Here is a 22,385-nt window from a genome sequence, read left to right as displayed (position 1 = left end):
CATATTTCTTTGCGGTGCCGAACTAAACAAAAAAGAAACAGAAACAAAGACGAGGGGGCACACGGGAGGAGAAAGATGGGCTACAAGCTTTCTGCCCAGCGTTTCATTGCTGCTGATAATATATAAATGCATGCACACATGGATGCCGCTCGTAAATGAATAAACACATACATCAATTTCAAAATCCAACGCATTTGAATTTCAAATGCAGCTGCGCTTTTTTTCCCTTCCTTTTTTACGATATGTCTCATTTCTCTTGTGGAGATATAAAAAGGAGAGGGCTGAGAGGAAAAATTAGAGGGGTGGGAGAGAACAAATGCTGTACGGAATTTGAGATTATGTATTTGGTTTGTGTGTTTCCCTCCTGTTTAAATCAAACGCGTGGGGGCCGTGTAGCCCCGGGCTTGTTGCTGGTGACAGTTTCAGTGTTTCTAGACTTCTCTCCTCCCCCTTTTCAACGACAGTCCAGAATTGAGAAGCGGGGTGGAACGGGGTGTGGGCCTCTAGCGGAGGGTGAATTAAATAGTCACTCTCTCTTTCTCTCTCTCTCTCTCTCTCTCTCTTTTTCTCTCTTTTTTTTTTTTTTTTTTTTTTTTTTTTTTTTTTTTTTTTTCCCCTCTCTCTTGCACTCTCTCTTTTTTTCAGTGGCGTTTAAAATCAATTCATTCAGTGGACTGCTGACACAGCCCGGCCAAGAGAGCCCAGGATTTATGGCTCCCTCTAATGGGCATGCTCTGAACCAAAGCCCTGCCGTCAGCACAATCCTGCCAGCCACCCGTCCGCCCCACTCCCTCACTCCATCTAGCTTTTAAAGACGCAGGCACCCCTCCTCCTCTCTCTGCTCCTGCCTGCCCCCCAACACTCAAGGCCCTGAAAATGTAGAAATCTGGAGCATTTACCGTAACACGGCACAACAAAAAAGGGATAACGTATGATACGTCATCTTCAATTGTTAACATTGTTGGTGTTCAGTGCTTTCCTTCAGTGCTGCAACAGTGACCGATATCTGGGGGATTTCTCTGGCCTTGTACACAGGAAGCTTTTCTAACAAGTGGTGCTTCCCAGAGCAGTGACTAATAGCTCTCCATCTATTCTAATAGATATCTATTAATATCTGCACTATTTGCCATAACAGCATGTTTTTTGTTGTTGTTTCAAAGTCACATTTAATGTTCAATATTTTCTAGTGTTGTTATCACTGATATCTAGGCAAAGCCTCTTTTCTTTCTTTTGCTTCCCAGAACAGTATATCTAATATCTCTCTCTGATTATTAACCATAACAATAATTCCAGGAGAAAGAGGAACTGTATGACTCTATCAACTTCAAGTTTAAACTCAAATCAAATGCATTTTTTAGTGTTGTGGGGAGACATGTGGCTCTAAATGTTTTCTTATGATTATTAAAAATCCAGGCTAACAAGTATACAATATAATATCTCTATCCATTACCTTGTCTGACTAGGGGATACTCCTAAGGTCTTTGGAGTGTATTTATATATATTTTTTTTTTTATATATATATATATATATATTCATATATTCATAACCAAGTCTAGTGTCACAGGATCTGTAACAATTTATGGCTACAAGAAAAAATAAAAAAAACCCTGATTGAAAAGACTCGCCTATGAACCCAGCCAGTCTAAAAGGTACATAAAAAGGATCATGGTCTGAATTGCGATGACAACATGAAGTCACTCCTCCGCGACACTTTGAGCGAGTTAGTGAGTCTCTCATTCTGAGTGAGTGTGTTTCTGGGTTGTATTTATGTCGGTGACACCGTGTGTGTGTGTGTGTGTGTGTGTACACTCAGGAAAATACGCTACGCTGGTGTTGACCCTCTTATAGCTTCAGGCAACCCGGCAATTTGCAGACAAATACAGACCTTTACTTCAGCCCCAGAGCCTCTAACGTACATCCTTATCCATATTCCGGCTCTGGTCGACAGCTTGTCATGGCGTTATGGGCCCTGAATTAGCCTCCCATTACAGCAAGGCTCCAGCTCCCCCTAAAGTTAACCATAACTGACCATTTGCCGTGGCTTCATTATAAAGCCATGCATGTAAAATCAAGTCACGGTCCCCGGCCGTCACATCCAATTTCAAAATACAATTTCCCACCCCCCCAGTATCTCCATCTTTCTCTCTTACTTAAGTTCAACCTTCTCCTTGTTTCATAAAATATGATCTGATTAAAACAGATTACACACCTTGTTAGCAGAGCGTTTCATATTTGATACAGTGGGGCTTTAAGACGGGCAACCCTCCTTTATGATTCAAAGCGATTGTGGCCTTGTTCTCCGGCCTATTTGTTTAATAAGCTCTGCTACATCAGTGTTCCTTTTAAGTTAACGCACTCCCCCTGCAGCAAAGGCAAAGATCAATACCCATACCTGTAGAAAAAATAAATAAATAAAAAAATAACAGGAATCACGGCCAAGGATTTTCTCCTTCTAAGGAATAGGAGGCGAGATAATCAGTAACAATCCTACTGTACGAGGGGAAATCCAAAACAGGAAGCAGCTTTTATGTGCTAACCTGTAGAGAGAGCTACAGGTCAGCCGTGAAATATTCAGCACAGATTAGTCCACCGCAGCTTTAAACTAACGCTTTCCCAATGTCTCGATCATGAGAGACTGCGCTATGCAAATAGGATATTATAAACAGAAAAGAAGAAAGGCAGGAGTCTTTGAGGGTAAATTAATTCATTATAATCCTCACCTCATCTGCTGACTGAAGGAATACTTCTTGTGTAATCGCTGATGGGGGGGGCGGGGGGGGAGACCTTCTACTGTACTCAGGGAGCTCAGATGTGGGAATAATACTGGGTCATATCGCCCTTAAAATGAAAATCATAGTCGCCCATTTACCGTGAACAAAGTCCATGTAAGAGGGTAAAATGTAATACTGTGCTTGAGGAATGTAATTATCATTTAGCGAGTCCGTGAGCTGTGTTTGACAGGGCCTGAACTGCGTGAAAAACTCATTTTCATTTTTCTTATTATATCACGATTATACAAACATTCTTAACCAGTGGCCACAGCGGCAGCAAATTATTGCAAATTAGCCCCATATTGCCAGTTTCTTTTTTGTAGTGGAAGCAAATGAACAAGCACTAGAACTCCAGTGTTTGTTCCATAAATCAGCCGAATGCCGCACCTGTTGAGAATGTAAATAGCTGCGGCTATTTGATTAAACTCTTAAATCAAAACATTTGAACAGCTCTTTCTCTTTCTCTCTCTCTCTCTCTCTCTTTTTGGGTTGTTTATCCTCTGGTTTTCTTTCTCAGCGTTGAGTTTCGGCCTCTCCTCATACACCCACTGCAAGTGCAGTTTCTATGGGTGGTGACGGGGGAGACATAACACCCACCAGCTATACGTGGGGGCACGGGAGGTCCATCATTACCAAGCCACAGTGGTGATCACGGCAATAATATAGAACTATAACAGAGCAATTAGACTAATGGAAAACGTCCCTATTTCTCCCGGTGTGCTGCAGCTAGATGCGCTGCGTGCCCCGCGGGCACCCCCCCCTGGAGATGAGGCTGGAGATGTGAAGTGGAGAGGAGGTAATGGCGGAGGCCCATTGATCCTCGCTGCCACCTGCTATATGGCCCCGCAGAGGCTGGGCGGGGAGGCAGAGGACTCCATCTGGGGAGAGATCACGCGGGCTTCCTGGGCTCTCAGGCATATGGATAAGAGTCCTTCTCTAGTCTTCCGCTTCTTAACCAGCACACATTAGCACAATATGGCCGAATAGGGGAGAGCAAGACGTGCATGCATACAGGCTTTATAACAGTCAGGGCGCATCCACAGCGAGAGGGTGTTTCCTCAAACTGGGGGCCACTTGGCTACTCGTGTAGAACAGAAGCGCTCATATAGCACAAGAGCGTAGGTTTTGTTTCAACATTGTGGGGGATTTTGCCGGAAGATGGTCTAGTACCGAACCGTTGCTTACTATTAAACTTTATATTTTTTTTTGCAAGTTAGACAGCAACAGTATCTTCTTTTCTTTTTTTAAAGATTATTTTTTGGGCTTGGTGATAATGGGGAGAGAGAAAGAGAGGGGTAAGACATCCAGAAAAAGGTCAGATTCGAACCCTGGACTTCTGCATCGAGGCATAAACCTCTCAGCATATGTGCGCCTGCTCTACCACTGATCCAACCCGGCCACACAGAAACCGTATTTTAACATTGTGTGGGACACATTATAACCAGTGGGGTCGCCACCCAAATAAGATTTATTATTTTTTTCAATTTATGGTGCAAAGGTCTTTATTTACGTAAAGGAAATGATTATTCACCTGTATTGTTCAAAACTTTCTGCATATTCAAGACATCACACATTTTTCGGGATGTTTTTTTAGGAATCACGTACATGTACATCTCAACAACAAAGCCAGAATTCTTGTCTTGCATACATGTATTAAGCCTCCTGAACGGTTATTTTCTCCTCTCTTGGGGAGTGGGTTGTCTTTATTATTTTTATAAATGTATAAATGTACCTCTTCTAAAATATTGGGGGGGGGACATATCCCCCGCGTCCTCCCCCGGAAATCTACAACTATGCATATAGTCATACTGAAAATGTGAGTCTCACTTCCAACTGAACCGTATGAGGGAGTGGAGATGAAACTCTAAACATCGACAGAAAGCAGTGGCAAAACCAGTATGTCCTTTCAAGGAAAACAACAGCATCAGTTGTTGATATGCTCAAAAATAACCTATAATTACGTTCAACTGACAAAGACCCATAGCAGCCGTGTGAATTATGACCTATGGCTGTCAGGAGCAAAGGCTGAAGAAGCGTGACGTTGGACTGGTGGATGGATGGGCCGTCAAAGGACTTTTAAGAGGAACCAGGCTGAAAAGCAGCTTTCCACTGGCCTGCATGGCTGATGGTTTCCAAGTGTGTTGCACCCGACATCTGCTGAGTGTGTGCTCTGTTGCACCTGAAACCACACCCCACAGTGACATCAGCGAAGTACGCCTCTACATCATGGCAGCGTGGTGAGAAGTTCAACCACTGGATGTCAGCAAAGACAAGAGTTAAGCGTGATTTATGCTTCTGCGTTAAATCTACGCCGTGGCTACGTACGTAGGTACGTGGAGACACGGACCATACGCTGTAGCCTGACGTGCATCTCTCAACTACACGTCGCAGCGATGCAAGTCACTTGGCCGTGGCTTGGTAGCGTTGCATTTCCTGGTTCTCCTTCTCCATCAACAACATGAAATCAAGGAGAGGGTTAACTTTCCCTGCTGCAGATTTCCCACCGTGGTCAGAAAGCACAGGGGAGACACTATGCCTCTAGAGTCGGTACTAGCTCTGAAGATAATCACCGTCACTCTCTCACTCGCTCTATCACCTTTTCTTAACTTTAAGTAGTTTCTTTAACCCAAACTTTGACCTTACCCTAATTAAGTTATTTGTATCTTTAACTTAGCCAACACCTTTCGGACACCTGTCACTGGTTTTCAAACAGGAAAATCACGTTGGCTTCTCTGGGATTGGTTATCATAGACGATGCACCAAAATAGGTTTTTGAGTAAAATTAAGAAGAAAATACTGTAGGCCATGCATTTACAAATGCTTCATATGATCTGCACCTAGTTTTAATAGTTAATGAGGTTTGGGAGTTTCAAGAAACAGGCAAAAACAGTCTCAAAAATCTAACTTTCTAATTCTCCACTATTTTCTGGAATCTCGCGGCAAATTGAACATTTGGATTCCGAGCTTGCGTTCGGGCAGTGTGAACCTAAACAACTCAAATAAACGTTCCCACCATGGCTCAGTCCAGAGAAAACAAACCTAAAGTAGGAGTGGTTGTAACTTAAGCTACGGACAGACGGGACCTACGGTGCACAACACACGGACATGAGGGGCTAAAAGGGATTGTTGAGCGGCTCACCTGCCCAGCTGGGGGTCTCCATGTACAGGTAAAGCCGGTCGGGCTGGAGCTCGGTCACTCGACTCGCTGCTGCTGCTACAGGTACTGACGAACCTGCAGAAAGAGAAAGAAATAAAGCTCCTGGTGAAAAAAGGGCCTGCAGTAGAAAGAGGTGTGTGTGTGTGTGTGTGCAGCTGATAAAATAACAACTGATCATTTGAACTGGTGGCAGAAAACACAATACATTTCTTCGAGAGCAACTTTTTAATTCCACTGCATTTTAGAGGGAATTAGATGAAAAGAGTGTACTTTTGTCTGACAATAATAGTTATTTACTGAAGTGTTTCATCCAAAACATATGATCATTTAAAGGAATATTGCAGATTTATTAAACTACTCAACTGGATAAAGTAGATCCGTAGATCAGTAGGTCAACTCTTACCAGCAACAACATTAAAATACTGCTTATTCATTAATACAATTGCACCATTCAACCCCATCAAATAACATTTCATGTATAGAATAATGTAACACCGTGACGTGGAAATCACACATAATGCACTTTTACTTTCACTACTACTGCTGATAATACTGTGAATGCCAGAATATTACATTATATTTTGGAATTTCAACTTTTATTTAATGCACAGTTCACCGCTTTTGTTTTTGGCCTTCATTCATAGAGTTAGATTATTAATGTCTCATATCTGGTGTTTAAGTATGTAGCTGAGGTCAAGATGTGGTTAGCCTATATAGTTTGTGAGTTTTTGTTTTGGTCGACGTTCAGGCACAATGGTACCAAACCTGACGACCTCACTGCGATAAATCCCGGCTGTTCTTCGCTAAGACACGTATAGTGAAATATTATTTTAAGTCATGGATCTAAATACTTCTTCACACTACTACACTACTTAATTTCTCAACAACAACAACAAATAGCATCTCTCTGAATTTAGCGATGTAAAAAGTAATGATGGCAGGGCGTCTTGTAATTATGTTTGGTACATCAGCTTTTATTTCACTGTCAACAGATTTAGACAGGTGTTACTGCATTTAAGTAACAACATTATCTGCCGGTGATTTTATTTTTTTGGTCAGGGTGACTAATTGAGTGCATGATTGTGTCTGAATATGCATTTGCATCAAAGTCTAACGACATTTTAATCTCGTGAGCGAACATTACAGCCCATGTGCACGTCTGTTACGCAGCCCATACATACATACATACATATATATATACATACAGCAGCATGTTTCTGCCTCAGTGTGGGACTGCTCTCATACAGCCGCTGGTTTTTCTGCTGACTTGTCTATCTATGCAGGTCTCAGGTTGGCTGCTGCCCAGAAGCCCAGCCGGTGAACCGCAGAGAAAGCGCATTGATTTCATCCCTTTTCTCCCAGTACCCGCCTTCTTACCCCGCCCTGCACCTGATTAAGCATTTGCAGGGAGCCATGCCAACACAATTTGTCATTTATCAAAAGTAATTAAAAGCAATTTCTTTTCTCTTGTTGATTGGGAATTGACTAATTGTTGAGTCTGTGAAAACGGGGGGAATAAATAAAACAGGGTAGGATGAATTTTACATAAACTCAGAGGAAAACATAAATGCTGTAAAATGAGGCCCAGACATCTGGCTCTGTGATTTCTCTCTACTTGATTATGACTCCAAAACCGAAACAGTTGTTTAGCGCATTCTGCTATACAACCCATAGGCAGTAAATAATATATTAGAAACAGCGTATTGACTAGCCGACTTAAAAGGCTGTTTTCACTTCATGTTGTGTGAACACAAGAGTGGGAGGAAAAATACAAACACTGGTTGGTTACTTGTTAACAGAAAAAAAATGAAAAATGCTGCTCCCACTTGTGCCAAAGGAGATATTTGAGCCGGTAAATAGCAATGTTTTTAGTGTGAGAGGAAAAACAACAAGATAGGAGGTACAGAGAAGAGAGGGAGAGGAGCAGAAGCCAGCCTCCTGCAGAGGTTACAGTACGTCTAGCCAATGAAACCAGGCAATACCGTTTCAACATTATCGGTAACAACCTCTGAATGCACCATTACCTTCTATAAGGGCAGAATGAAATGTCAGAATTGATTCGAGAGGGAATGGTTGAGATACAAGTGGGCAGCTAAGGTGGCCATTTTGTTTCCGTGGCTCTTTATTCGGTGTCCCTGGATCATTAGCAGACAGCAAAAAAAAAAAAAAAGAGCTGGAAGAACATAAAGGAGGTGCGGGCGGCCATCACACGTGCCTCCGGTGACAGCATGAGAAATGAAAACAGAAAAAGAACACACACACACACACACACACACACACACACATACACACACACACACACACAAGCCAGAAATCAAAGGGAAAAAAAGAGGCACGCGGGAAACGCCAGAGGAGTCCTTTAAATTTCCCACCACTTTGTAAATAACTTTAGCTGCACAAATACCTGGCTATGCTCTGAGCGGATAAAAAACCTTTTCTAGCCAACAATTTATTCTCTGCCAACAAATGGAGCCATTGCTTCAATGAGACGATTTGAATATCCCTTTGAAGGCTGCAGATGGACAAGCAATACTATCATTGCCTGGGAACACAGAAATAATTGGGCAACAGTGGGAGAAGCCTACATTCACGTCTCTGCTGAGACAGAGCCCTGCTCGGAATATCTAACTGAGCGTCTCACTCTCCTGCCTTTTGTTTACATTCCCATTCATCATAAAAAAAACTAAATTACTTATGTTACCTAACATGTATGGTTATTAATGTTCTAATTATGCTTCTCCCCTCTAATCCTTCGCCTTGCAATTTGGGTGATATATGTCTGAACAACACAGCGAGTCCCATGGAAGTGAAAGCTGAATTAGGAATCTATGTGCAATAACACACCTTCTCCTGGGAGCCATCTGACGGAGAGAGAAAGCTTGTCATAGTTTGTCTATACATGGGGATTTATTCCAGCTCAGTGAGCATGTGTTATCATATACTGTCTTTGTTCGACATGCATTTCGAAGCAGAAAGTTGACTAATCAGCTCTCACTAGCAACAGAACAGATGTAGCTGAGGGAAGCTGACAACAACCAAGAAAAGAAAAGAAAAAAAACAGCCGAAAAAGAAGGCAAACTACCTCTGGCCAGCTCTTCTTATTCTTCTTGTGAAAGGCTATAGGTATGACAGCTTTAGAGGTATGAAATAATGTCGGTGAGAGCCTTGAGGAGCCCCTGCAGAGAGGCTGAGAGGGTCCTGTACTGCCTCAAGCAATGAGTGTTCTTCAAGGCTTTTCCTCAGAGCACTTTTACAAGAGCACAAATTAGGTGTAAGGAATGCCTGTGTTGGCGGGTGCGCCCAGCCAGCACACGGAGAAAAAGGGAAAAAATTTAATAAAAAAAAGGGGGCAGAAACTTGGGAGACAGTGAAGAAACGGAGGGCGTCGTAAAGTGCGGAAAATAAGCTCTCACTTTCAAACGTTTACGGCGGCTCAAATATCTGATGATACCTCTCATAGCTTTTAATCTTTAATGTGAAAAATTAATCATCCCATTCATTATTTTAATAGCTGTCATTTTTCTCTCCCCAAAGTGATGATTTATAACCATTAAGCCCTGCGTAGGCTTGTGTGAGAGGGATTTATCGTAATGTTTGCACCAGGTAGCCTCCAACCATATTTCATTACTCTGACAAGCCATTAAAATGCCCTGATGATTAAACAACAGCTCTGAGGTCAGTGTGTATGGCTGGTTCTTTACCCAAGCAGGAGCGAGCGGCGCAGCCATGCAGGCGGGGACCCGTAGCCTAACAAAGCCCTTTTCCCCCCGGTTCCCTCCAGACTGGAGATCTCTATCGGTTGTGCTGTGCAAGGGCGACAGGGGCGGATGAGAATAATGTACATGCACAGAAGCTACAATGAAAGAGAGTTAATAATGGGGGCTATTATGCCTTGTTCCCCCTTGGAGGGTTGACACTGTGATAACTGTGCACTTAAGGGAAAAAAAACTGTACCCTAAGATACTCTCATATCCATCCATCTGTTGTGTTTACTATGTTCCAGGAGATATTTTGTGATCATGTAATGCTATTTACCCCTCTGGTGTACCCACTTGTCTCTTCTACTTTTATTTCAGTTATTGACGTCCTACTGATCCTAAAATGCAGGGGCGTGTTGAGCACATGTGGGGTTAGAGGGGCAGCGCCATCACAGGCTGCCCCCAAAGACCCACCTCTACTTTTTTGGCTATTCAAACAATGGGCAGAAACCTGTTGCTGAAAAGAGTAATGCCTGTTTATATGTTGTGTATTTCTTTTTTTCAATAAGAAGATTTACAATACTAGAAAGGTTAAAATCGATCTGTCAATAATTGCAGGGGCACTAATTACTCGTAACACAACAGCTATGTTTCAACTCAATACTGCATACCAATTGTAAGGCTTTATGTAGCAACACAATTCACAACATTAAAAGATGCCAATATTTGGCCGGGTTGGCTCAGTGGGTAGAGCAGGCGCACATATACTGAGAGGTTTATGCCTCGACGCAGAGGTACAGGGTTCGAATTCAACCTGTGACGATTTCCTGGATGTCTTCCCCCTCTCTCTCCCCATCTTCACCTAGCTGTCCTGTCAATTAAAGGCGGAAAAGGCCCCCCCTAAAAAATATTCAGACCTCAGACTAGCTGGTCAACACTGATGGATATTTAGAATGGAATGGAATTTCTAAGTCTGATATGTTTATGGCTTAAAGAAGACTAGAATTATATAATGCTTTCTTTAGGATCATTCATACTTGTGGTGTGTGTTTCTATTAGAATATACTTTTCCAAAAACTATTTTTCCTCATACTATAGGATCTACTTTAAGAACTGGTGGGGAAAAAAGGTTTTAGTGAGGCAGGTGATTTTTTTAAATTCATGATCAGTGTGCTACTGTTAAAGGGAAACTTCACCAATTTAGCATTAAGCTTTGTATCAGTAGAAACCCGGTAGTATTTTTGAATGACCGTGCTTCCCTCCCTCATGTCCCCCTGAGAGGGGAGATCTCTGTATTGTGGGTCTGGAAAAAAGCCTCAGATGACGCAAAATGACGATTTTTGCGTCATCTGACTTCGGCGGAGGCAACCATCCTCCGCTGCGCGTCGGACGGTTCACGCCTCGCCGTCGTCCATTAATACCTGACAATGGACACCTCGTCGGGCATTAACCCTTACATAACAGACCGCTGCTAAGGATAACACACCGTTGCCATGCATAGCAGAGCTATGAGCCACTTGAGCCACGGTGAAACGTTTTTTCGTGTATATGGTTGAAATGACAATAAAACACACTTGTTGAGTTGATCGTCTCACTGTCTGTCTGTAAAGGGTAGGCGTGGCTTGGGAGTAGACGCTGAAGCAGTAAAGCAAGTGCATTCTGGGATTTGGTGTCTTTCATCCACATGAGCCAAAAACACATTTTCTGGCTTTTCTCGACCTAGAAGCAACCAATTTCTAAAAACGTTTCACATTTCTACTACATAAGTGACCCAATTTAAATATATATTCATCTTTCCAATGGTGAAATATTCCTTTAAGTGTTCGCTGTTGTAATATTCATTTCAGCCCCAAGAGGCTAAAGTGCACCACTACCCCATGTTCTAAACAAGACTAAAAGCATTCTTCCGGGTGAGTTTTAATTTCTCCATGCACATTTAACACAGGGCACATATATTGTGTGTTAGCAAGTTATGTAGCATTAGCGTTATGTCTTTCTCTTGGCTAGAAATGTGGCCTACCTTGTGTTTACAGTAGAACAGTTAAGTAATGAATGCTTTTGGTCCTACTTAGAACATAGCGAAAGCGGTGCACTTCAGCCTCTAGTGGCCGAAATAAGTATCACAACAACAACAACAACAACAACAACAACAACAACAACAACAACAACAAAAACAAAAACAACCACCACACAAAAAATGATCCTGGCAAAGAAAAAAAAATAGCCACCTGGCAAAACTCTTTCCCCCCATCTGCTTCACAGATGAAAAGAAAATGAAGGAACTTTTTTTCCACCTGTACTTAAGCCATATACACATGAGATTTAGATCAGACTAAGAAAATGAATCGGCAGTTTTTTTTCTTCTTTTTTTCTCACATGCCTCAGGGCTTACATAAATTTAGCAATATCTCAGAAAACAAAATAATATATAGTTTATAGTTATAGTTGTCTTCACTTTGTGGAAAGTTTGATTGACATCTGTCTGTGCACAAGTTGCTGTTCATAAAAACAGGGAAGTGCATTGATTTATTTTCTGTACTAAAGGGGAAAAAAGAAGACTTATTATACACTACATACTGTACGCTACAAGTGTGTAGTATTGCACTTGGACACAGCTACTATGTTTTACTGCTGCAATGCATTCTGGTCTGCCTTTTCCACCCCAAAGATCTTCCTGTATTGTGTGTCAGTGTGAAAAAAGCCCTTAGCATTTCATTCTGAGGGACTGAAACCAAAACCTGCCATTTCACTTTGATGTTTCGGACGGTTGGAGTGAAAAAAATTGTATTTCATCAAACCCATTCTTTTGTGCAGAAAGGTGCCATTACTGCATTTGGCCAGTTATCTAACGGAATAAGGATGATATGGCCAGAAACACAAGGCACATTGTCAAACACTGTTTTAAATGTTGGATTTTTTATGAAGGGGACTGGTTGGAATTTTGTGCGGTAAAACAGACAGATGTGTGATAAATAGCAGGAGAAACAGCAGCCTGCGACACAAAATGGATTCCCAGTCGATCCCAGCGAAGGAAGCTGATTGAACAGCAGGCCGGGGAGCTGGAGGGAAGGCTTTAACTCCCCAGCATGTATGTTCATGTCTAATGTCCTGAGTCCAATGGGCTGGATTGATCACCGATGCCACATCTGACAGTGACTGACAGTGCCTGTAATTGCTATGTTTGCTTTGGGAGAAGAGCAAACTACCATGGTGGGACCATGGGGGTGAAACATGCAGGCCTTTCTCAATCACCTACAAGTACAGCTAGAGATATCACATTATAGTACACAATGCCTGAAGGTTCACGCGTGGCTTGATTAATGGACGTGATCAGTGCCATTTGGTATCATGAGGGAAAAAAAACAACACCTGCTGTGATTCCTAATTGTAGTCAACTGATATTCAGCATTCAATCCAACATTGTATTTCATCACTCAATAATGTTCAAGTTCATTTCCTGTCTCATTAAAAGGATGTTCCCATACACAATTATTTTTCGAGGAACACATATTTTCCGCCGAATTATGTTTGTTTTGGACGTGTCACATGTGCCGGTCGCTGAATATACGTTTCTTTCGAAACGTAAGGGAGACTGCAGTTTCGTTGAATGGGAAAGTATGTTTTTTTAGGAGACAGGGTTGCCCAAAAGGACTTTAAAAATAAAATGAAACAAAAGAAAGAGAGGGACAGAAAAACAAACAAAAGACATTTGGTTAACTTAAATCTAAGAGAGGAAAAGTGCATCAGATGCGTTATGATGTACGATTACAGATGCATTGACATCTATGACGTGTAGCTTGTGGAGGCAGCTAATACTAACTGCATGCTAATTCTACGATTTCACATTTTGCTGGGCATAACAATAATAAACTGAGTAGTTAGTTTTCACAATCCTTGTTTTGAAGTAATGAGTAACAACAGCTGTCAGATGAATAAAGTGGAGTAAAAAAGTACAATATTTTTTCTCTGATAGTGTAGTAGACATATTAATTGAAATGGAAATAATTGCATACAGTAAAGTACAAGTACCACAAATTTGTACTTAAGTAGAGTACAAAAATAAATGCACAGATTTACTTTCCATCACTGCCCGTGACGATGGGTTAAAGCATATTAAACAGCAGAGAGATATATTGGCGGAGAGATGGGATTTCAGCCTGTGCCAGATTCTAAAAACTCTGTGTTGTTAACATTTACAGCTCCTGCTCCTGAGGGAGAGAAGTGATCATCAGTGAAATCACCCTCATAGATTTGAAAGTCTCAACTGAAAATTGGGACATATACTGTAGCCCATGATTTCTGCAATTTTATTTCTTCTCACCACTGATGATTGGATCTACTGTGGATGAATGCTGGAAACATCCAGTTCGTTGGCGCTTTTGCTACAGCGATCCAACAGTTGTCACTGCGACGGCACCAAAGCTGCAGAGGGAAATTAGCATTCTGATGCGTCTAACGTCTCGTGTTTGTTGTGTCCCCGATGAGAAGCACGAAAAAAAAAAAAAATAAATAAATAATATATATATATATATATATATATATATATATATATATATATATAGTGCTAATTTGTAATAGATTTTAAAATTCCCAGTAATAAAAAGTTAATTACCAAAGCAAATACAGCAGTAATAAATGGCAGATAATGCCATTTTCTGCAGATGACTGTCGTTTCCGCCAACCAGAAAAATGATATTTAGTATCCAGCTGTACTTCTGGATGCAAGAGGACGAGGAGGAGGAGGAGGAGGAGGAGGAGGAGGAGGGGAAAAGGTACTTGTAATTCTGAATATTTTTTTTCTGCAACTTAGCAAGTTTTTCATCTATCAGCAAGGCACATTAAATCCCAGCTGGTCAGATGCTAGACTCCTGATGCTCGGCTTTACACATGAAACAAACTACTGCTGAAATGAAAGGTCTCAGCGCTGTGGAAATCCGACTCCTACAAGGGTCTATTAAAAATACATGTTGGAATGAATCTTGGTGGTGGATGACAAGTTTTACCATATTCTTCTTAAACTTTTAATGTACTCGGCCGCGACTTCAAAGTGGAAATTAAATATTAAGGCTATTATCTAAGCTGTTCCCAATATTATCTAAGCTTAGGTTATTTATATAGTACAGTAATAATTATGTTATATAAGCCAGTTTTCATTTTTGAGCCAACATAATGATCAAGAGGTGGCTGCATGGTTTGTAGTTTTGCAACCTAAAATGAGTAACCTAATTTATATATTTGCTGAAGTAAACCCAACAAGAGCATGTTGATTTATTATAGCAGTCCTAGGTGGATATTGTAAATGTAAATATACAGTATTTATAAGTTATGACTGCGGGGAAATAGATCATTTTTAATACAGTGGATATGAGGAGCAGTACAACGTTTGGCAGAGGCCAGTGCACACTCAAACATAATTGTGTGCATCTGTACAAAAGCAACACCAAACAAACAAACAGTGAATTATTATCTGCTCTGATTGAGAGGAATCGCAGTCAATCTGGTGCTACCTAACCCAGATCACCACTGTTTACCCACCGGCGAGACGGTAAATACTCTGGCTGACATTTGACGGAGGTTAGTGTGCTCAGAGAGCAAAGTGGAAGTGCAGGCTCAGATGAATTTGTCTGACAAATGCTCCTGGAGTATGTGTTGTCGACTGTGCTTCGGCGAGGCCCTGGACTGGGAATTGAGTCTGACTGAAGCCAAGCAAAGCATGCCAGATCACTAATTGCGCAATTTAAAACCAAAGTCCCTGGCAACTTGTCATTTGAAATGGAGAGAAGAGCCATTGCTTAATCAGTGAGCTCAACATAGATCTGCGAGGCTCTCCACCGAGGAACCCCAGACGTACATGGTTGAAGCGCAGTCAGTCAACAGCCAAAGCAGAGACAAAGTGATTGGCTGGCTGCTGCCGCAGCTGCTAATGAACCGTTTTATTGTCCGACGCGTGCATGGGATTGGATAATTGAAACGCTTTGCATCAAATGTGTGTGCGCTGACGGTGATTTTATTTCCATTTAATCGCTCAAGTATGAGCAGGCGACTGTTGCTCACAGTTGGTGGTGATGAAGTTCACAGCAGACATTTGATGTCTCTTAGAGGCATCAGACAACTGTCTGGTCTTATGCAATATCAACTGTGATTCTATTTTTTACATTCATTTGCAGTGATGGAATGTAACCAAGTACATTTACTTAAGCACTGTATTTAAGTACATATGTTGAGGTACTTGTACTTTACTCAAGTCTTTTTATTTCATGCCACTTTCTACTTCTACTCCGCTACATTTCAGAGAGAAATATTGTACTTTTTACTCCACTACATTAATCTGACAGCTTTAGTTACTAGTTACTTTACAAATGAAGATTTTTGCACACAAAACACATGTTTTATTATAAATTAAACTACCCAACAATACACCGGCCTACACGTCCAGCTGAAATGATTAGACCATTAAACACTTAGTTGATTGACAGAACTGTTTTGATCGTTTCCAGTTTCTAAAATGTGAGGATTTTTCTGTATTACTTGTACTTTTAATACTTTAAGTACATTTTCCGGATGATACTTACATACTTTTACTTAAAGTGACTATATACAAAAATATTTATAATTTAATGATTAAATAAGGTAGTGTCTCCAAACTTACCTAAATTATAACTCGTCTCCTGCTAGTTGTACTACAGCACTTTTAAAAAATAAATTAATAAATATTTTTGTTGGATCTCTTTTCGGTGTTGTAATTTGTAGATGTCCCTATAAGCACTCGTCTTACTGCCAGCAGCAGCAGGGAGCAGAAGCCAGCAGGCAAGTTTAAATAAACTCCTGGTGTACTTACAAACTTTCCAATCCATCGTTTTATGAGTACATAACCTATTTGTACAAGTGTAGAAGTTTGGTATCATTTCAGGTATTATTAGTGGGGTAATGTACAAGATACACTCTGGGATCCATTAGCGCCTGCACTAAGCTATTCAGCTGATAACGCTAACTCTCCCAATGTTCGACCCAGGTGAAAAAAGCTTCTGGGGGGGTGTTTGGCTCGAGGTCGTGGTGCAAAGGACCCTAGGGTGAAATTACTCCGAACTATCACTTTAAGTAACATTTTCAATGCAGGACTTTTACTAGTAGAAGTCTGTAGAAGACTTTTACTTTTTCACTTGAGTATTTTTACAGTGTGGTATTAGTACTTTTACTTAAGTAAAGGATCTGAATACTTCTTCTATCACTGTTCATTTGGCACTTGATACTTTTGTAGGAAGTACATTGTATAAAACTTGTTTTTCTCTGACAGTTTATATCCACATGGGGCGCAATCGGAGGTTCAGTGTCCTGCTCAGGGACACTTCAACATTTGAAACGAAGGAGCCAGGCTTCGAACCACCAGCTTTATCATTAATGACTAACACTCTTGAGCTACGGTGGCCCTGACACAACTTAAACACCAAGTCAGTGATGCACAATTTTCTATTAAATCATTTAATAAAATCAAGGTTCTGATGGAGTGAATTCTTTTCAATCTACAGTACGAAAACTGACTTCTGCAAATTCAAATTCCATGAATTCCCCAAATCGTTCTGGATCTCAGTTTTCCGAATTCCCTTGTTAATAGATGATAATGTTGTTTTTATTAACTATTTACAAAATGTTAAATTACAGTACAGATAGAGCTGAAAAAGAAAAAAAAAAAACATTTACGCAATGAATGTTTAAAGCTGTAAGATCCAGTGACCTATTTAAAAAAACTAAAGAGAAAGATAATTCATATTCCTCTTAACTGGATCTCTTTATTACATGATATTCCAGAAATCAGCGAGACATTTTTCATTTAAACATGCAAAACTAAATATCTTAATCCTCTCACTAACAGGCTGATGAGCTACAATAAGAAAGGCACCCTTCATATTCATAATAAATAATGAAATATATATTTTGCTGCTAGTACGGTGTAACTCTACGGGGCATTAAATTCTCTATTTCCTGTTATAGCTATGTTACAGGTTCAGGCAATTCTCCACTGGCTAGTGGGATGAGCTATAAACATTATTACTATTGAGGCCGAGTGGTATTTTGGTGAGAACATTAGCATAGAGGCATCTTACTCATCGCCCCAGCTACATCAAACTGAAGTGGAGTTTTTTTTGTTGTTGTTACTTTTTGGCTCGGGCCTAACGAGAGAATACACACACACCATCAGGGAGACAGACAGAATAAAGGGTGGGCCTGACACACACACACACACAGACACACACAGCTGCACAAAGTAAAAATAAATAAAATAAAAAACACTGCCCTGGAGTCAATTCCACACTCAAGCAACATCCGTCTCTGATCTGGGAGCGTTTCTGCAGCAGCCGCACAACAAGAGTGATGCTGCACTGAGGGCCATGAATTAAAAAGTCAATATGTAAAACCATAGAGGGATGCCATTTTGAAAAAGCGTTCCATCAATGGAAATCATATTAACATGATAAAGGGCAGATTGGGAGGCGAGGGCATTGATTCAGATGCTGCTCTGTGGCCCGCCATGTGCACCTCAAACATGTTAATGAATTGCGCTGCAAAAACAGAGGTGGGGCAGGCTGACGGGGGTCATGTAAGGGGAGGGGGGTTAGTTGGCTTTAAAGGCTCTGACACACCAACCCAACAGCAGAAAAGGCAGTCGGACTGATCAGTCCGCTCCCCGAGGTCCAAAAAGTGCCTCGGAACACACCGAAGCGATGCAGACTTGAGCGTACGTTCTGCCCGTGCGAGAGACGTAACACATCTCCATGACAGCAGGCGGCGCTAATCTGTATTGTCGCCCAAAAAAAGAAAACATGGAAATGATGGAACATCTCTCTAGACCTAGACAGTAAACACAGAGCACGCTGTCGTCAGTCATTGTTTTCATCAGAGAGTGTTGATAGTAGTCAAGAAGGATCGTTGTTGTCATTACTCGCTGAACAGAAGAAAATACGTTGGCTAGTAATAAGAAGATACTGGCGTGGTCAGCTCTGGTTTTCTCTTGCACTGATTCGCTAGTCAAGGGCTAGCACTCCACCAATCAGATTGGTCATCGAGTCCGACTCAACAAGTCAAATTGGCCAAAATTAACGCCTCCGGCTCCTCCGGCTGGCTGCGGCACAGAACACACCGAACAGACTCGAGTCACCGACCTCGCCAGACTGTCCGCCGGCTGATAATCGGGTTGGTGTGTCAGCGCCTTAAGGCAACAGGAGGAGGCTGGGGAGGAGGTTGGTGGCAACCTGGTGAGCTGCCCCTCTGGGTGTCACATCGGTCGGTGTCTCACCATCACTCCTGGATTGTTTTCTGTGTTTCGGGGAGGGTTGGATAGGTGGCTGACTTGCAGAGATTTTTTTTTTTTTTTGGCAAGTTGAGAGTGGATCCAATTAGAACGAAGCCTGGGAGAGAAAGATGAAGTACTATAATGCCACCCAGAGACCCAGAGTGTGAGAGCAGAGGATTCACCCCCTGTTGACCATGACTACAGTCACACAGCCTGGGGGAGGGAGCATCCAAGGCTTCACACAAACACACAAAAACACACACACACACACACACACACACACACACAGAGGGAGAGGGATAGAGAGAGTGACATGAAAGAAACAAGGCAGTGCTGCGAGGCCAAACAGATGAATTACTTATCAAAGACACGCACAGCAGACCGGCTATGAGGCTGCAACACACAGACAGCTGGGGCATTATCAATTCACATTCAATTAGCTGTCCTTGGCACTGCCTGCCAACGGGACCTAGAGTATCAGTACATTCACAACGCATAAGCTCTTTCAACAACAACAAAAAACGCGCAGAGCATCAGGTGGATTCTTTTGAGGAATTCAATTAAAACATTGTCGAAATTAAAAAATAAAAATAAAAAAAAGAGAAAGAAAAGAAAAACACGGACACAGTTTGTTGGATGAAAGGCAAAAGGATTATTTTCAATGCCATAGGAGGCGACGACGAAACAGAGAGGGAGGAAGGAGAAGAAGAAAAAAAGAAAAAGCTCCTTCCTTGGAGTCTGATGGCACAGCACCTTTGTTAAATATGAACTAATTAACTGGAAAAATGAAAGTGTTTCATCTTCATTAGTATCAGACAATAGGACTATGAAACATAATTGAGAGTAGTTCCAGTTTAATAGAATGAACAGAAGTCATTTGGTATTGAAATGTGCAGGGCGATTTAGCCAAAAGAAAGTGTATTATTAGATTTAATAGAATACCTACACATGATCAATGCTCAGAGCACAGGTGGTAGTTTGTCTCTGGGTCTTCAAATGATTAGGCCAACAGAATAATGGCCGGCCGGATTTACGTTGCTCCTGCATTGATTACAAGGAGCAGCCCATTTTTCATGAAGTGGAGCTGCACACACCATTTATTAAGCCTTTTCACATGTGACATAACAACTGGCAGGCGCATAATGCAGACTGGATTTGGTGGAATCAGGACACAGTGGCGAGGCCTGTTGATGATGATGCATTACACCAAGTGGCGCAGAAAACATGGCCAAAGTATGTGGACATGTAAGCATTTCATCATATGGGACCGTTGAACATGTCCTGTGTCAGTACTGTAGGAATGTAACAGCCTCTGCTCTTCTTGTGTCAGGCTGTCCACCAGCAGGTTTTAGAAACCTGGCTGCAGGGACTTGCTCCCATTCAGCCACAGGACCATTAGTAATGTTGGCCACTGATGTTGGGCGATAAGATCTGGATCACAGACGGCATTCCAGTTCATCCTAAGGCCGGGGACCCCCAGTGTCCCCGAAAGCATCAGACTCACTGCGTGTCAACTGCTGCCAAAGTTAGGAATTTACACCAGTAAAGTACAATATTAACAATTCAACCTGTATCATTACCTGTTCTTGTGGCTATGTCTTGTACTGTACAAAATCTAGTAATAGGATCTTTACCATTTTTACTTTATACTGTGTTCACACGGTGCATATTTTTTACATAAAGTTCTGTACGGCAAATCAATTCACACACACAAAACCGCATTCAGTTAGCAAGGAATTCAGAGGCAACATGGTGGTAGGGTGGCCGGCAGAAGATTGGTGGCGGGTTTCAATATAGGCTCAATAGAAGAGTATTCCCCGTTGAGGCCCTCTAATGGCTCTTACCCACTGCTAGTACCAGCTCTACTCGGCTCGGCCGCGGTGCCCCGTCCTCCTTTTTCCATTGCGGATTTAGTACCGCCTCATGCATGAGGCCAGCGTGGTTGGTCGTCATAGCGACGCCGCAGGAAAATGCTGTGACCTAATGCGACACACACACACACACACACAGAACGTTGCAGGTGTGTTGTTTTTGATTCTCAGCATATGTTCAGGACAACCCCCGTCTGTCGCTAGCAATGACGACGCCAGTGATTAGTGACGATTCCCTCTGACCAATCAGCAGTCTGCAGGTTTTGTGCATGCCAGTCAAGTTCTTCCACACAAAACAGGGAAAATCATTTATTTAAAGGACATGACTTTGTACACTGGAGCATCGTCACGTTGAAAACCAGAAAAGGTGGAAGCACCCTACTGTTTAATATATGGTTGTATGCTGTTCATCAAGAATTCATTTCAATGGAACTAAGGGGCATATCCGAAATCCCCAGACACCAGGGTGTCCACATGTGACCCCAAAAAAGAAAGGCACAGTGCACAAAAGCAACACGGCCATTTAAAAAATAAACATGAGCGCATCACAGAGCTCGGCCATATGAGACGGCTGTCTTGAGAAACAGTGGGTCTTTATCACTTCAAAGGCTGACATCCCTCCGGCGTCTCAGGGAAGCCGTGACTGGCACTCGTACAGCCCTCGTTCTGCTGCATTTGTCCAATCTTAGAAAGCCCAGAGTCAGGAAACACAAGGTCTTTTCAAAGTTAGTCAACAGGCCTTTGAAGCACAGCCAACGGAGTCAGCAACCCAGCGACAAGGTGCCGAGCCATTATCATTCAATAGACAGGCGGGATTTTGCATATTTAACAGTAAATTTCACTTTGCTTTTTTGACACGGGGCATTATGCATCCTCTGTACATAAAATCCATCAGCACCTTGCCAATTTTGTTTGTGCTTTTTCCCATTTTGCTGGGCAAATGTGTTTCTCTTGCAATGCACACTACATTCAAAACATGCGCTGGAATTAAATTATATGTCTGTTTGGACAAACAAATTGGACCACAGGTTCAAGGTAAAATGTTTTACTTGTGTATTCATGTACATATTTAGTTGGCTTGTTTGTTTTAGTGGTGATATAACCTCCAGGTTTGCTTGTTTGTGAAAGACTGAAGAATATATGAAAATGTTTAAGATTACAGGTCATCCTGCTGCTGGGACAAACAAATAATCCACCCTAAAATGTCTAATTTGTACTTGACATATGTTTGTTTTTTTAATCATAAACTGCACATTTCATAAACTATCCAGATGCTGATCATTACATTATGCCTCTTGATTTGACACGTTTCTACTGTACAAAAGGGTTGTTTGACACTACATGCCAGAAAACATATAGCCTAGTTGGGCAGCCTGCTACAAACATCCCAGTGATATCAAAAATAATGGCTGCATCATAACCAGGGTTACAACCACTGGTGGAAGAAGTATTCACATACATTTCTTAAGTAAAGGTACTAATAACACACTGTAAAAATACTCTGCAATGAAAATGTTACTTGAGTAAAAGTATGTAAGTATCATCAGGGAAATGTACTTCAAGTATTAAAGGTAAAAGTACTCAATACAGAAAGATCCT

At 41.7% G+C, this 22,385-nt stretch overlaps 1 protein-coding gene across 4 annotated transcripts in view; it reads right to left on the bottom strand.

Annotated features, from left to right (window-relative positions):
- Positions 1-22,385, bottom strand: part of LOC120575247 (RNA binding protein fox-1 homolog 3-like) — a 433,652-nt gene that overhangs the window by 190,772 nt on the left and 220,495 nt on the right. For all 4 annotated transcript variants that reach the window (XM_039825950.1, XM_039825951.1, XM_039825949.1 and 1 more), the window contains one exon: positions 5,911-6,003. In XM_039825950.1, the coding sequence (XP_039681884.1) occupies positions 5,911-5,932 (22 nt within the window). In that variant the 5' untranslated portion in view covers positions 5,933-6,003. The remainder of the gene's footprint in view (positions 1-5,910; positions 6,004-22,385) is intronic.

The sequence above is a fragment of the Perca fluviatilis genome, chromosome 15 (assembly GCF_010015445.1).
Source record: "Perca fluviatilis chromosome 15, GENO_Pfluv_1.0, whole genome shotgun sequence".
NCBI lineage: Eukaryota > Metazoa > Chordata > Actinopteri > Perciformes > Percidae > Perca > Perca fluviatilis.
Note: the sequence above shows the minus strand (reverse complement) of the source record. Positions and strands in the feature narration are given on the sequence as shown.